At 40.8% G+C, this 13,761-nt stretch overlaps 1 protein-coding gene across 1 annotated transcript in view; it reads left to right on the top strand.

The window, feature by feature from the left end:
* Positions 1-13,761, top strand: part of LOC126148978 (sodium-independent sulfate anion transporter) — a 116,972-nt gene that overhangs the window by 86,851 nt on the left and 16,360 nt on the right. Inside the window, exons 6-7 of the mRNA XM_049915786.1 lie at positions 5,317-5,481; positions 8,160-8,321. Coding sequence (XP_049771743.1) covers positions 5,317-5,481; positions 8,160-8,321 — 327 coding nt within the window. The remainder of the gene's footprint in view (positions 1-5,316; positions 5,482-8,159; positions 8,322-13,761) is intronic.

The raw sequence follows: 13,761 nt of genomic DNA on the forward strand, positions 1-13,761 counted from the left end.
TATGGTAATATGGGGCGATAAAGAGGTAGATGGACAGTTACAGCTTGATGCGTGGAAGGAAATAATGAAAAGGTATGGATTAAAAATAAATAAAGATAAGAGTGAAGTAATGGTATTTGGAAGGGAGAAAGGAATCAACGGAAATATTACCTTGAATGGAGAACCCCTCAAAGTGGTAGAAAGTTTCACTTATTTAGGGAGTGAAATATCTAGGGATGGAAGAATAACTAACGAAATTAATAGGAGGTTACAGAAGGGAGGCAATTTCTACCAAACAATAAAACATCTGATTTGGAACAATGAAGTTTCAGAAAGAGCAAAACTCCTTATGTATAAGAATTATTACATCCCTATTGTCACCTATGGTGGAGAAAGATGGACAATGACAGAAAGGGACTGGAGCAGACTGCAAGCAGGGGAAATGAAATTTCTCAGAGCAGTTAAGGGAAAAACAAGAATGGACAGAGTAAGGAATGTAGAGATTAGAAAGGACCTCAAACAAAAAAGTATGAGAGAAGAAATTGAAAGAAAGAGATTAAAATGGTATGGGCATGTTAAGAGGATGCATGGGCATAGACTCCCCAAAATTACGGAAGAACTAAAGATGGATAGGAAAAGACCTAGAGGGCGCCCAAGAACACGGTGGAAAATGGGAGTGAGAATATCTGTTGAAAGGAGAGGTGTGACCTGGCAGCAAGTGGAGGAAGAAAAATGGTGAGAGGACCGAGCCAAATGGAGAGGACTCGTCAACACCCAGACCCGGCAGTAGCTGGAGCGGGATTCGGATATAGATAGATGAAATTTTTGCTTCTATTCCCCCCCCTCCCCCCCCCCAATTAAATTCATTAATTATGTGAATTAAGTATCAAATCTGCAGCATTCTTCAGTAGTACCACACTTAAAAAGCTTTTATACTCTTCTTGTCTGAATTGTTTATCATAGCAGTTTCACTTCCATACTATGCTGTATTCCAGACAAATACTTTCAGAAAGGACTTCCTAACACTTAAATTTACATTCACGTTTAACAGTTTTATCATTTTCATAAATGCTTTTCTTGCTGTTACCAGTTTGTGTTTCATGTCCTCTCTACTTCGCCATCATCAGTTATTTTGATGCCCATTTAGCAAACCCACTACTTTTAGTGGCTCATTTCTTAACCTAGTTCCCTCAACATCATCCAATTTAATTTGACTACAATGAATCAACATATTTTTACTTTTGTTCATATTAATGTTATAATCTCTTTTCAAGAAGCTAACCATTCCATCCTAATGTTCTCAAAGTCTTTTATCATATCTGAAAAATTTCAATGTCATCATCAAACCTTATTTTTTTTCTTTTTTCTCCTTGAAATTGAATTTCTCTTCCAAATTTTTTCCTTGGTTTCCTTTACTGCTTGCTGATGTACAGATAGAACAACATTGGTGATAGGCTACAATCCTGTCAGACTCCCCACTCAACTGCTGTTTTCCTTTCATATTCTTCAACTTTTATCAAAGCAGTCTGGTTTTTACACAAGGTGCAGAACATCTTTTGCTCCTGATAGTTTATCTCTTCTGCCTTTAGAATCCAAAAGAGAGTATTCCAGTCAATATTGTCAAAAACTATCTTCACATGCTATAATGTAAGTTTCTCTTTCTTCGGTGTACCTTGTTATATAACAGCTTCAAATTGAAAATCATACTGATAAAAAATAAGACAAAAGGGCAGAGGGCAGAATAAGGGCAAGGGGGACGAGAGTGGTAGTCAGACTGGCAGAGTGTATGTAATAAGAGCCAGGGGGAAACAGCAAAGAGAAATCTCCTATACTTTGATTAAAATAACTTTGTGATTGACATCTCAACTGATAACTGTTTATTATAACAACAAAAGTACTGGAAAAGGTTAAATGAAATTTTGCTCTCTGGACCAACACATAGCATTAAAAAAAAGGCCTGAGAATTGTTCTTGAGCTATTTGAACTTGCCCCAGTATTCCAATTTCGAAGATTTTACCAAGACGTAAGATGTGAGTTTTTAAAAGCCAAATGTAGGAATTCCTGTTTATTACCCGTAAAAGCAGATAGTGACAGCTGCAATGTGGATTGTTTTCTGTATATATCCTCACCTATATCTATATCCAGCAAACCACCTTACAGCCTATGGAAGAGGATTGTTCTGGCACCACTATCATTTCATCCCTTTCGTCCACAATTCTGCACTGGTCCGCGGCAAAGAGAAGTGGAAGAAAAGAAGATTATTTGTGATGTTGTGGTGCACAAGACTAGTGATGAACTACATGAAAAGCAATAATAATAAACATATAAAAACTTTAAATTTAATTATTATGATAATAATATAAGATAATGGTTTTCTTGAGGAATTTGTGGTTCATCTCTGTAATTTAGTTAGAAGCTGTGTCTCTCCAACAAAGATCTCCATTCTGTGACTAACAGATACTATGTGGCCTGCTATGAATTTCTCTCTCTTGCCAACCTCTTCATTTCAGAGCAGCAATTGTTTACTTGATATTTTCTAATCTCTGTGCTGTCCTACAGTCCTTACCCTATACGATTCCCTCAAGTGCAATGGACAGTATTCTGTGATGTCTTAACACATACCTTATCATCCTATCTTGTAGTCAACATTTTTCAGGTGTTCATGTCGTTGCTGATTCTGCAGAGAATCTCTTCATTTCTTATCTTATCAGGCATCCTAACTTTCAACATCCTTCAGTAGTACTACATTTTAAATGCTTCAAATCTCTTATTTTCTAATTTCACCACAACCTATGATTCTCTTTTATAGAATGCTGTGCTCCAAATATACATTCTCAGTAATGCCTTCCTCAGATTACGGTTGATGTTTGATACTAGCAGACATCTTTTGGCCAGGAATGCTCTCATTTCCTGTTCTAGTCTGCTTTTTATTCCTGCTTCCCCAATCTGTCAGGTGTTATTTTGCTTCTGAGGTAACAGAATTCCTTCAATTAATCTACTTTGTGGCCTCTAGTTTTAAAGTTGCATCAGCACTAATTTCTTTTCTGCTACTGCTCATTATTTTTGTCTTTTTTTCAGTTTACTCTCACTATGACTCAAGTGAGGAATAGTAACAATACCCCAGGTGTTAACCAGTCCAACCATCAACAGATGGGAACCAGGAACTCCGTTTCTGGGGCACCTGGGCTTACATCATAACAGAGAAAGTCAGTTCTGTGGCAAACTTCCACACAATACTTCTACATTTCTTGGAACCTTTGACAGAAACACACTGATCCAACCAGGAAAACTACACAACCTAACATTACAGTATGATAAACAAAAGATAATGATACTAGCCCTGCAGGAAGCATGCATAACAGATGAAGACACACTGGATAAGGAAAACTACCTTATTTTCAAGAGAAAGACAGAAAAACAAATTGCTGAGGGGGCCCCTCTTTTGGTCTGGGCCTTCAGGGTGCACAAGAAGACAGTCAGTTCAGTCAGAGAAGTGACCCCATAAACAGCAGGCTAACAACAGTGCGCTTACAATGCACTAACAAGAAATAGACTATGATCAACATACACACCTCCATAACTGTAGATAAAAAAGACCCCGAAGCAACAGAGAAATTCTGGATAACATTAGTCAGTGATGACTAAGATCTCCAAATAGGACAGAAAAAATTTTCTGGTTGATTTCAATACCCAAATCAGCAGAGAAAAAAGTCACTAGATAATTGTGGAAACGTTTCCCACCTGGTGCCAGTCTTGTCATGCTTCCTTTGCTGATTCCTACACATCCCCCCCCCCCCCCCCCATCCCATACCCAGCTATTCCTTCCCCTTGCTTGCCCTCTCCAGGTTGCTGTTTCTGTTCAACTTGACAAATGCATTCCAGTCCGAACAGCCAGAGGTGGTGGTCATGTGTGGGTGAATTGTGCTTTCTTGTGTGTTTCCTTTTCTGAATAAAAGTTTGGCCGAAAGCTAAATGTGTAACAGTCTTTTTTTGTGCCTTTCTGTAACTCAATGTTTCATCTTTGTGGTGAGCAGCAATCTCTCCGTTTGCTCATATATTTGTTAGTTGTTTCTTGCTATTTGTAAAAGTAAACTTGATACAAAATACCCATAAAAAAAGACTCTGTTTACTGTACATTCATTTTGTCTGCAGTTTTTTGCATATGTGAAGCAAAGATATTGTTATTAAATCTATGTAAGTGATGAAGGTAATAGATGTTTTATGTGCTACATTGTTATATTTTCATATTATGTCTGCTAACTTTTTGTATATACACGTATTAAGGGATTTTATACTTCAGATATCATTGTAATCAAGGGCACCCATACATGGCAGCAAGCCAACCGCTCCCCAGCTCCCAAGGAATGGAAACAATATGGTTTAGTCAGCTGGTTTTCTTTCAAGAAAGTAATTTTAAAATTGCTATTACACAGGTTTTGACCAGGGTTGGAACTGGAACTTTTTATGGCTACTTAAAAGTCACCATTCTTCTTCCAAAATATTAAAAATGCTCCATACTTCCAGGTCAGCTCCCACCCCCCTCTTACAAACTGTTGTATGAGCACCCTTGATCACAATTACATAAAAAAATAAAAAAATTAATATTAAACTATGGGAAGTCCAGCATAGAATAATACAGTATAGAAAGGATAGATTGCTACTCACCACATAGAGGAGGCATTGAGTCACAATCAGGCACACTGAAAAAGACAGCAGTCCTTGTGCAATTTATTCTTTCGAAAAAATATATTAATATACATAAACAATTTTAATGGCAAGTAACTTGATGTGTAAATAAACATTCAGAGTTTTATGTTTCACATGTCATTGTAATTACTTAAGAATGTAAACAAATATATTCACATACAAATAGAATTGTGAAACTGGTCACTTCAATACTTAGCTTCAGATGGAGGTTTGTTTTACCTTGCCCTCCTTATAAATGGGTCGCCCTCATCCTATTGTCTGAGTGACAACCACTTCCATTCTAAATCTATCTCAGTTCCCACCCTGAGGAAGAAACTAGTAGTTCCAAAAGCTTAGAAAGTTTCTTGTACTTTTATATATGTCTGTCAGCAACATTAAGACTTACACCTCCTGAAGGTAAGTTTTGACCAGCCCTTTCATATAATAAACTTTTAGTTTATTTATATAGTTATTCTGTATACAGAATTTAAACTTTTATTTTTACTGTTTGCATCAGATTTTCAACTTCTTAATATCATGATATTAAATTTATTTTTCAGCTATTGTTCAGTATTATGAGGAAGCTACAATTAGAAAGACTAACAAACTAACATGTAACTGTTATCACTCACATTCTTCAATTTTCTTTAGGTAAAGTAGCACCTGGTCTTCCTCCATTTGGACTACCACCTTTTTCTACAGTGTACAACAACCAGACAATAGGCTTTGTGGAGATGTGTAAGGAACTTGGCTCTGCTACAATTTTTGTTCCTGTGGTAGCAGTTCTTGCAAATGTGGCAATAGCTAAAGCTTTCTGTAAGTGTAAATACTTATAATATCTTAAATATTTCATGCTGTATAACTCATCTGAAACACAGTGATAGTTGTGTGAAGTAGACACAGTTAATTTGACAAATAAATAAACTTTTCACAGAACATGTTAATAAAGAAGCTAATCTGTTTTATACAATGAATATTGTTTAACGTAAAAAGAGCTACAATTTAAGACAGGAACTAAAGGGAAAGCCAAATTATGGATTAACACTAGAATAAAGGTAATGAAAGAGGAACAGCATTCTTGGTATGACTGACAACCATGGTGGTTGGGACCAGATGGGTGATTTCAAATGTTATCTACCAGTTAATAGAGTTTGCATTATTTTACCAGTATTGATAACAGTATATAATGTAGAATTCATAGAACATTCATAGGAGAATCAGTTGTCAAAAATGGAATTAGTTAACATAATGGGAATCAAGTTTCAGAGATATGAATACTTTTCAAAAATAAAGAAGTTTTCTTTAAAACAACTCTGATCACAAGGTTTTCACCATGTAATTTACTAAGCCAGACACATAGATAAATGTAATTTATTCAGGTTGGAATATTAACAATATAAGGAAATGATAGATCTACTCACCATAAAGATGACGCATTGAGTTGCAGGCAGGCACAATGAAAAGACATTTACACATTAGCCATGGCCAAAAGCAAATGTGTAAGCATCTTTTTGTTGTGCCTGTCTGCAACTCAACATATCATCTTTGTGGTGAGTAGTAGTCTATCTTTTCCTTACATTTTAAATCTCAATCAGTCACGTTAATTTGCTAGTGGAGTACATTTCATAACAAGCTAGGAATTAACTACCACTTTTTTGCTTAGTACTATGTGTTGATGCCTTGGGCAGATGGAGGGAATATTTTGAAGAGTTGCTCAACGTAGGTTAAAATACGATCAGTTATGTTTCAGATTTCAATGTACAATGGGATAGGAATGATGATGGAAATAAGATCACATTTGAAGAAGTGGAGAAAATGGTCAATAGATTGCAGTGCAATAAAGCAGCTGGGGTGGATGAAATTAAATCAGAACTCATCAAATACAATGGAATGTCAGGTCCTAAATGGTTACACAGGATTATTGAAATGGCATGGGAGTCAGGACAGGTTTCATTAGACTGGACAAAAGCAGTAATCACATCATGGAAACAGAAAAGACTGTAACAACTACAGAGGTATCTCTTTAATCAGCGTTGTGGGTAAAATCTTCTCAGGTATTGTTGAAAGGAAAGTGCGAGTATTAGTGGAGGACAAATTGGATGAAAATCAGTGTGGGTTTAGGCCTCTTAGAGGTTGTCAGGACCAGATCTTTAGCTTACGGCAAATAATGGAGAAGTGTTACGAGTGGAACAGGGAATTGCATCTGTGCTTTATAGATCTAGAAAAGGCATATGACCAGTTTCCTATTAGGAAGTTATTGTCTGTTCTACGAGAGTATGGAATAGGAGGCAAACTTTTGCAAGCAATTAAAGGTCTTTACATAGATAGTCAGGCAGCAGTTAGAGTTGACGGTAAATTGAGTTCATGGTTCGGAGTAGTTTCAGGAGTAAGACAAGGCTGCAACCCGTCTCCACTGTTGTTCATATTATTTATGGATCATATGTTGGAAACAATATACTGGCTGGGTGAGGTTAAGATATGTGAACACAAAATAAGCAGTCTCACATATGAGGATAACTTAGTTGTGATTGTAGATTCGATTGACAGTTCACAAAGTAATATTTCAGAGCTAGATCAGAAATGTAAGGACTATGGTATGAAGATTAGCATCTCCAAAATGAAAGTAATGTCAGTGGGGGATTGAGTGCCAAATAGGAGGAACAAAGTTAGAACAGGTGGACAGTTTCAAGTACTTAGGATGCATATTCTCACAGGATGGCAACACAGTGAAAGAACTGGAAGCGAGGTGTAGCAAAGCTAATGCAGTGAGCGCTCAGCTATGATCTACTCTCTTCTGCAAGAAGGAAGTCAGTACCAAGACTAAGTTATCTGTGCACCGTTCAATCTTCCGACCAACTTTGTTGTATGGGAACGAAAGCTGGGTGGATTCAGGTTACCTTATCAATAAGGTTGAGGTTATGGATATGAAAGTAGCTAGGATGATTGCAGGTACTAGTAGATGGGAACAATGGCAGGAGGGTGTCCACAATGAGGAAATTAAAGAAAAACTGGGAATGAACTCTATAGATGTAGCAGTCAAGGCGACCAGGCTTAGATGGTGGGGTCATGTTACACACATGTGTGAAGCAAGGTTACCCAAGAGACTCATGGGTTCAGCAGTAGAGGGTAGGAGGAGTCAGGGTAGACCAAGGAGAAGGTACCTGGATTCAGTTAAGAATGATTTTGAAGTAATAGGCTTAACATCAGAAGAGGCACCAATGTTAGCACTGAATAGGGGATCATGGAGGAATTTTTTAAGGGGGACTATGCTCCAGACTGAACGCTGAAAGGCATAATCAGTCTTAAATGTTGTTGTTGTTGATGACAATGACTATGTGTTTTTTAGTTAATAATGATGTCTTTATGCTCTAACTATTTGTATGATATCATTTGCATCACAAGCCTGTACTTGTTGCCTCTGTCAAAGTTGTGGTATTGTTGTGATGGAGTACTTCATTATTGAAATGGCATCTTTGTATTTAATTGCATTTCAGCAACTGGTGCACCACTTGATGCAACACAGGAAATGTTTACACTGGGATTGTGCAACATTGCTGGCTCATTTGTAAAGTCCATACCAACATGTGGTGCATTCACAAGAAGTGCTGTAAGCAATGCCAGTGGTGCACGAACACCTCTTGTAGGTTTATATTCAGGTGAGCTACTTACACATTCTCTGTAAATATTTTGAGATTCAAAGAAGGCTACATTATGTTATAAATGTTAAATTATTTCTATTTTGCAAGGTCTCAAGCTTTCAGTTATAGTATAAAGTAAATATGGCTATCACTTGCATTTCCATTTGTATCCTTACTGCACCTGGAATCAATATGGTCCTGTAAGCTTACGCAAGGCAAACAAAGATGATGTACCTTACCAAACAAAAGTGATGGCATGTTGATAGACACACAAACACACACACAAAATTCAAGTAACCTTGGGCAACCCATGGTTGCTTCATCAGGAAAGAGGGAAGGAGAGGGAAAGACGAAAGGATGTGAGTTTTAAGGGAGAGGGTAAGGAGTAATTGCAATCCTGGGAGCGGAAAGACTTACCTTAGGGGGGCAAAAAGGACACGTATACACTCACACACACACACACACACACACACACACACACACACACACGTATAAATGTCTGCTTGTGTCTGTGTATATGCGGTTAGATATGGGTGTGTGTGCGAGTGTATACCTGTCCTTTTTTCCCCCAAAGTAAATCTTTCCACTCCCGGGATTGGAATGACTCCTTACCCTCTCCCTTAAAACCCAAATCCTTTCGTCTTTCCCTCTCCTTCCCTCTTTCCTGACGAGGCAACCGTTAGTCGCGAGAGCTAGAATTTTGTGTGTATGTTTGTGTGGCTATCGACGTGCCAGCGCTTTCGTTTGGTAAGTCACATCATCTTTGTTTATATATATATATACATATATATATATATATATATATATATATATATATATATATATATATATATATATATATATATATATATATATATACACTCCTGGAAATGGAAAAAAGAACACATTGACACCGGTGTGTCAGACCCACCATACTTGCTCCGGACACTGCGAGAGGGCTGTACAAGCAATGATCACACGCACGGCACAGCGGACACACCAGGAACCGCGGTGTTGGCCGTCGAATGGCGCTAGCTGCGCAGCATTTGTGCACCACCGCCGTCAGTGTCAGCCAGTTTGCCGTGGCATACGGAGCTCCATCGCAGTCTTTAACACTCGTAGCATGCCGCGACAGCGTGGACGTGAACCGTATGTGCAGTTGACGGACTTTGAGCGAGGGCGTATAGTGGGCATGCGGGAGGCCGGGTGGACGTACTGCCGAATTGCTCAACACGTGGGGCGTGAGGTCTCCACAGTACATCGATATTGTCGCCAGTGGTTGGCGGAAGATGCACGTGCCCGTCGACCTGGGACCGGACCGCAGCGACGCACGGATGCACGCCAAGACCGTAGGATTCTACGCAGTGCCATAGGGGACCGCACCGCCACTTCCCAGCAAATTAGGGACACTGTTGCTCCTGGGGTATCGGCGAGGACCATTCGCAACCGTCTCCATGAAGCTGGGCTACGGTCCCGCACACCGTTAGGCCGTCTTCCGCTCATGCCCCAACATCGTGCAGCCCGCCTCCAGTGGTGTCGCGACAGGCGTGAATGGAGGGACGAATGGAGACGTGTCGTCTTCAGCGATGAGAGTCGCTTCTGCCTTGGTGCCAATGATGGTCGTATGCGTGTTTGGCGCCGTGCAGGTGAGCGCCACAATCAGGACTGCATACGACCGAGGCACACAGGGCCAACACCCGGCATCATGGTGTGGGGAGCGATCTCCTACACTGGCCGTACACCACTGGTGATCGTCGAGGGGACACTGAATAGTGCACGGTACATCCAAACCGTCATCGAACCCATCGTTCTACCATTCCTAGACTGGCAAGGGAACTTGCTGTTCCAACAGGACAATGCACGTCCGCATGTATCCCGTGCCACCCAACGTGCTCTAGAAGGTGTAAGTCAACTACCCTGGCCAGCAAGATCTCCAGATCTGTCCCCCATTGAGCATGTTTGGGACTGGATGAAGCGTCGTCTCACGCGGTCTGCACGTCCAGCACGAACGCTGGTCCAACTGAGGTGCCAGGTGGAAATGGCATGGCAAGCCGTTCCACAGGACTACATCCAGCATCTCTACGATCGTCTCCATGGGAGAATAGCAGCCTGCATTGCTGCGAAAGGTGGATATACACTGTACTAGTGCCGACATTGTGCATGCTCTGTTGCCTGTGTCTACGTGCCTGTGGTTCTGTCAGTGTGATCATGTGATGTATCTGACCCCAGGAATGTGTCAATAAAGTTTCCCCTTCCTGGGACAATGAATTCACGGTGTTCTTATTTCAATTTCCAGGAGTGTGTGTGTCTATATATATATATATATATATATATATATATATATATATATATATATATATATATATATATATATATAAACAAAGATGATGTGACTTACCAAACGAAAGCGCTGGCACGTCGATAGCCACACAAACAAACACAAACATACACACAAAATTCTAGCTCTCGCGACCAACGGTTGCCTCGTCAGGAAAGAGGGAAGGAGAGGGAAAGACGAAAGGATTTGGGTTTTAAGGGAGAGGGTAAGGAGTCATTCCAATCCTGGGAGCAGAAAGACTTACCTTAGGGGGGAAAAAGGATGGGTATACACTCGCACACACACACATATCCATCCACACATATACCAACACAAGCAGACATATACAGAGGCAAAGAATTTGGGCAGAGATGTCAGTCGAGGCGGAAGTGCAGAGGCAAAGATGTTGTTGAATGACAGGTGAGGTATGTGTGGCGGCAACTTGAAATTAGCGGAGATTGAGGCCTGCCGGATAACGGGAAGAGAGGATATATTGAAGAGCAAGTTCCCATCTCCGGAGTTCGGATAGGTTGGTGTTAGTGGGAAGTATCCAGATAACACGGATGGCGTAACACTGTGCCAAGATGTGCTGGCCGTGCACCAAGGCATGTTTAGCCACAGGGTGATCCTCATTACCAACAAACACTGTCTGCCTGTGTCCATTCATGCGAATGGACAGTTTGTTGCTGGTCATTCCCACATAGAATACGTCACAGTGTAGGCAGGTCAGTTGGTAGATCACGTGGGTGCTTTCACACATGGCTCTGCCTTTGATCGTGTACATCTTCCGGGTTACAGGACTGGAGTAGGTGGTGGTGGGAGGGTGCATGGGACAGGTTTTACACCGGGGGCGGTTACAAGGGTAGGAGCCAGAGGGTAGGGAAGGTGGTTTGGGGATTTCATAGGGATGAACTAAGAGGTTACGAAGGTTAAGCGGACGGCGGAAAGACACTCTTGGTGGAGTGGGGAGGATTTCATGAAGGATGGATCTCATTTCAGGGCAGGATTTGAGGAAGTCGTATCCCTGCTGGAGAGCCACATTCAGAGTCTGATGCAGTCCCGGAAAGTATCCTGTCACCAGTGGGGCACTTTTGTGGTTCTTCTGTGGGAGGTTCTGGGTTTGAGAAGATGAGGAAGTGGCTCTGGTTATTTGCTTCTGTACCAGGTCGGGAGGGTAGTTGCGGGATGCGAAAGCTGTTGTCAGGTTGTTGGTGTAATGGTTCAGGGATTCCGGACTGGAGCAGATTCGTTTGCCATGAAGACCTAGGCTGTAGGGAAGGGACCATTTGATGTGGAATGGGTGGCAGCTGCCATAATGGAGGTACTGTTGCTTGTTGGTGGGTTTGATGTGGACGGACGTGTGAAGCTGGCTATTGGACAGGTGGAGGTCAACATCAAGGAAAGTGGCATGGGATTTGGAGTAGGACCAGGTGAATCTGATGGAACCAAAGGAGTTGAGGTTGGAGAGGAAATTCTGGAGTTCTTCTTCACTGTGAGTCCAGATCATGAAGATGTCATCAATAAATCTATACCAAACTTTGGGTTGGCAGGCCTGGGTAACCAAGAAGGCTTCCTCTAAGCGACCCATGAATAGGTTGGCGTATGAAGGGGCCATCCTGGTACCCATGGCTGTTCCCTTTAATTGTTGGTATGTCTGGTCTTCAAAAGTGAAGAAGTTGTGGGTCAGGATGAAGCTGGCTAAGGTAATAAGGAAAGAGGTTTTAGGTAGGGTGGCAGGTGATCAGCGTGACAGGAAGTGCTCCATTGCAGCGAGGCCCTGGACGTGCGAGATATTTGTGTATAAGGAAGTGGCATCAATGGTTACAAGGATGGTTTCCGGGGGTAACGGATTGGGTAAGGATTCCAGGCGTTCGAGAAAGTGGTTGGTGTCTTTGATGAAGGATGGGAGACTGCATGTAATGGGTTGAAGGTGTTGATCTACGTGGGCAGAGATACGTTCTGTGGGGGCTTGGTAACCAGCTACAATGGGGCGGCCGGGATGATTGGGTTTGTGAAGGGAGAGGGTAAGGAGTCATTCCAATCCCGGGAGTGGAAAGACTTAGCTTAGGGGGAAAAAAGTACAGGTATACACTCGCACACACACACATATCCATCCGCATATACACAGACACAAGCAGACATTATTAGAAAATGTCTGCTAGTGTCTGTGTATATGCGGATGGATATGTGTGTGTGTGCGAGTGTATTATGTTATCAGCATCAGTAATCCAGAAAGTATGTTGCAAACAATAATGTTTTATCAATTTCAGCAAGAATAACAAAGGGACTTTTTTTAACTGTTGTATGCCATTCCAGAAATTAGATAAATAAAAGAAAAATTACAATATTGTCAGTAATGGAATAATGACATCTAGGTGGTTCCAGCTCATTCTGTTACATCACCCCCATTGGGTTGTATGGATAAATAATGAAAATATTTAACTGGATAATCCATTGTAAAAACAAAAGTAGCTACTCACCAACATTTCACAATCTGTGTTTAAGACATACATTTTAAAATGAACTACCATGATGACATACAATAAACTTCTTACAATATGCATAAATTTAAATAGTAAATGTAAAGCTGATCATTATTTAACAATACATAATTACAAATTTTCAAGAAATACAAATGTCAACATGTAAGTTACAAAATTTTACCAAGAATTAAAATTTTTTTAGGAAAGTATTTTTACCAATTTTTGAAATAACTTTTAGATTCTCCACAGTGTTCCACATTACCCTTAACATGTATTTTATACAACTATTGTCCACCCTGATAGCTGAGTGGTCAGCATGGCGGATTGCAGTCCTACAGGCCCGGGTTCGATTCCCGCCTGGATCGCAGATTTTCTCCGCTCAGGGACTGGGGGTTGTGTTGTCTCCACCATCATTTCATCCCCATCTGGCATGCAGGTCGCCCAATGTGGCGTCGAATGTAATAAGACCTGCACCAAAGCGGCCGGACCTGCCCCGCAAGGGGCCTCCTGGCTCATTTCCATTTATACAACTATGTAACAAAATTTCACTTTCCACCTGTTTCTCACTGCATCCTGAAATTCTGGAAAAAGGGGCTCCTATTTTTAATTCAACTCCCACCCAGCCTCTATTAGTTCTTTCTGAGGATCCTTTATGGTTCTTTATAGCACTGCAATTACA

Source organism: Schistocerca cancellata, chromosome 2 (assembly GCF_023864275.1).
Source record: "Schistocerca cancellata isolate TAMUIC-IGC-003103 chromosome 2, iqSchCanc2.1, whole genome shotgun sequence".
Lineage (NCBI taxonomy): Eukaryota > Metazoa > Arthropoda > Insecta > Orthoptera > Acrididae > Schistocerca > Schistocerca cancellata.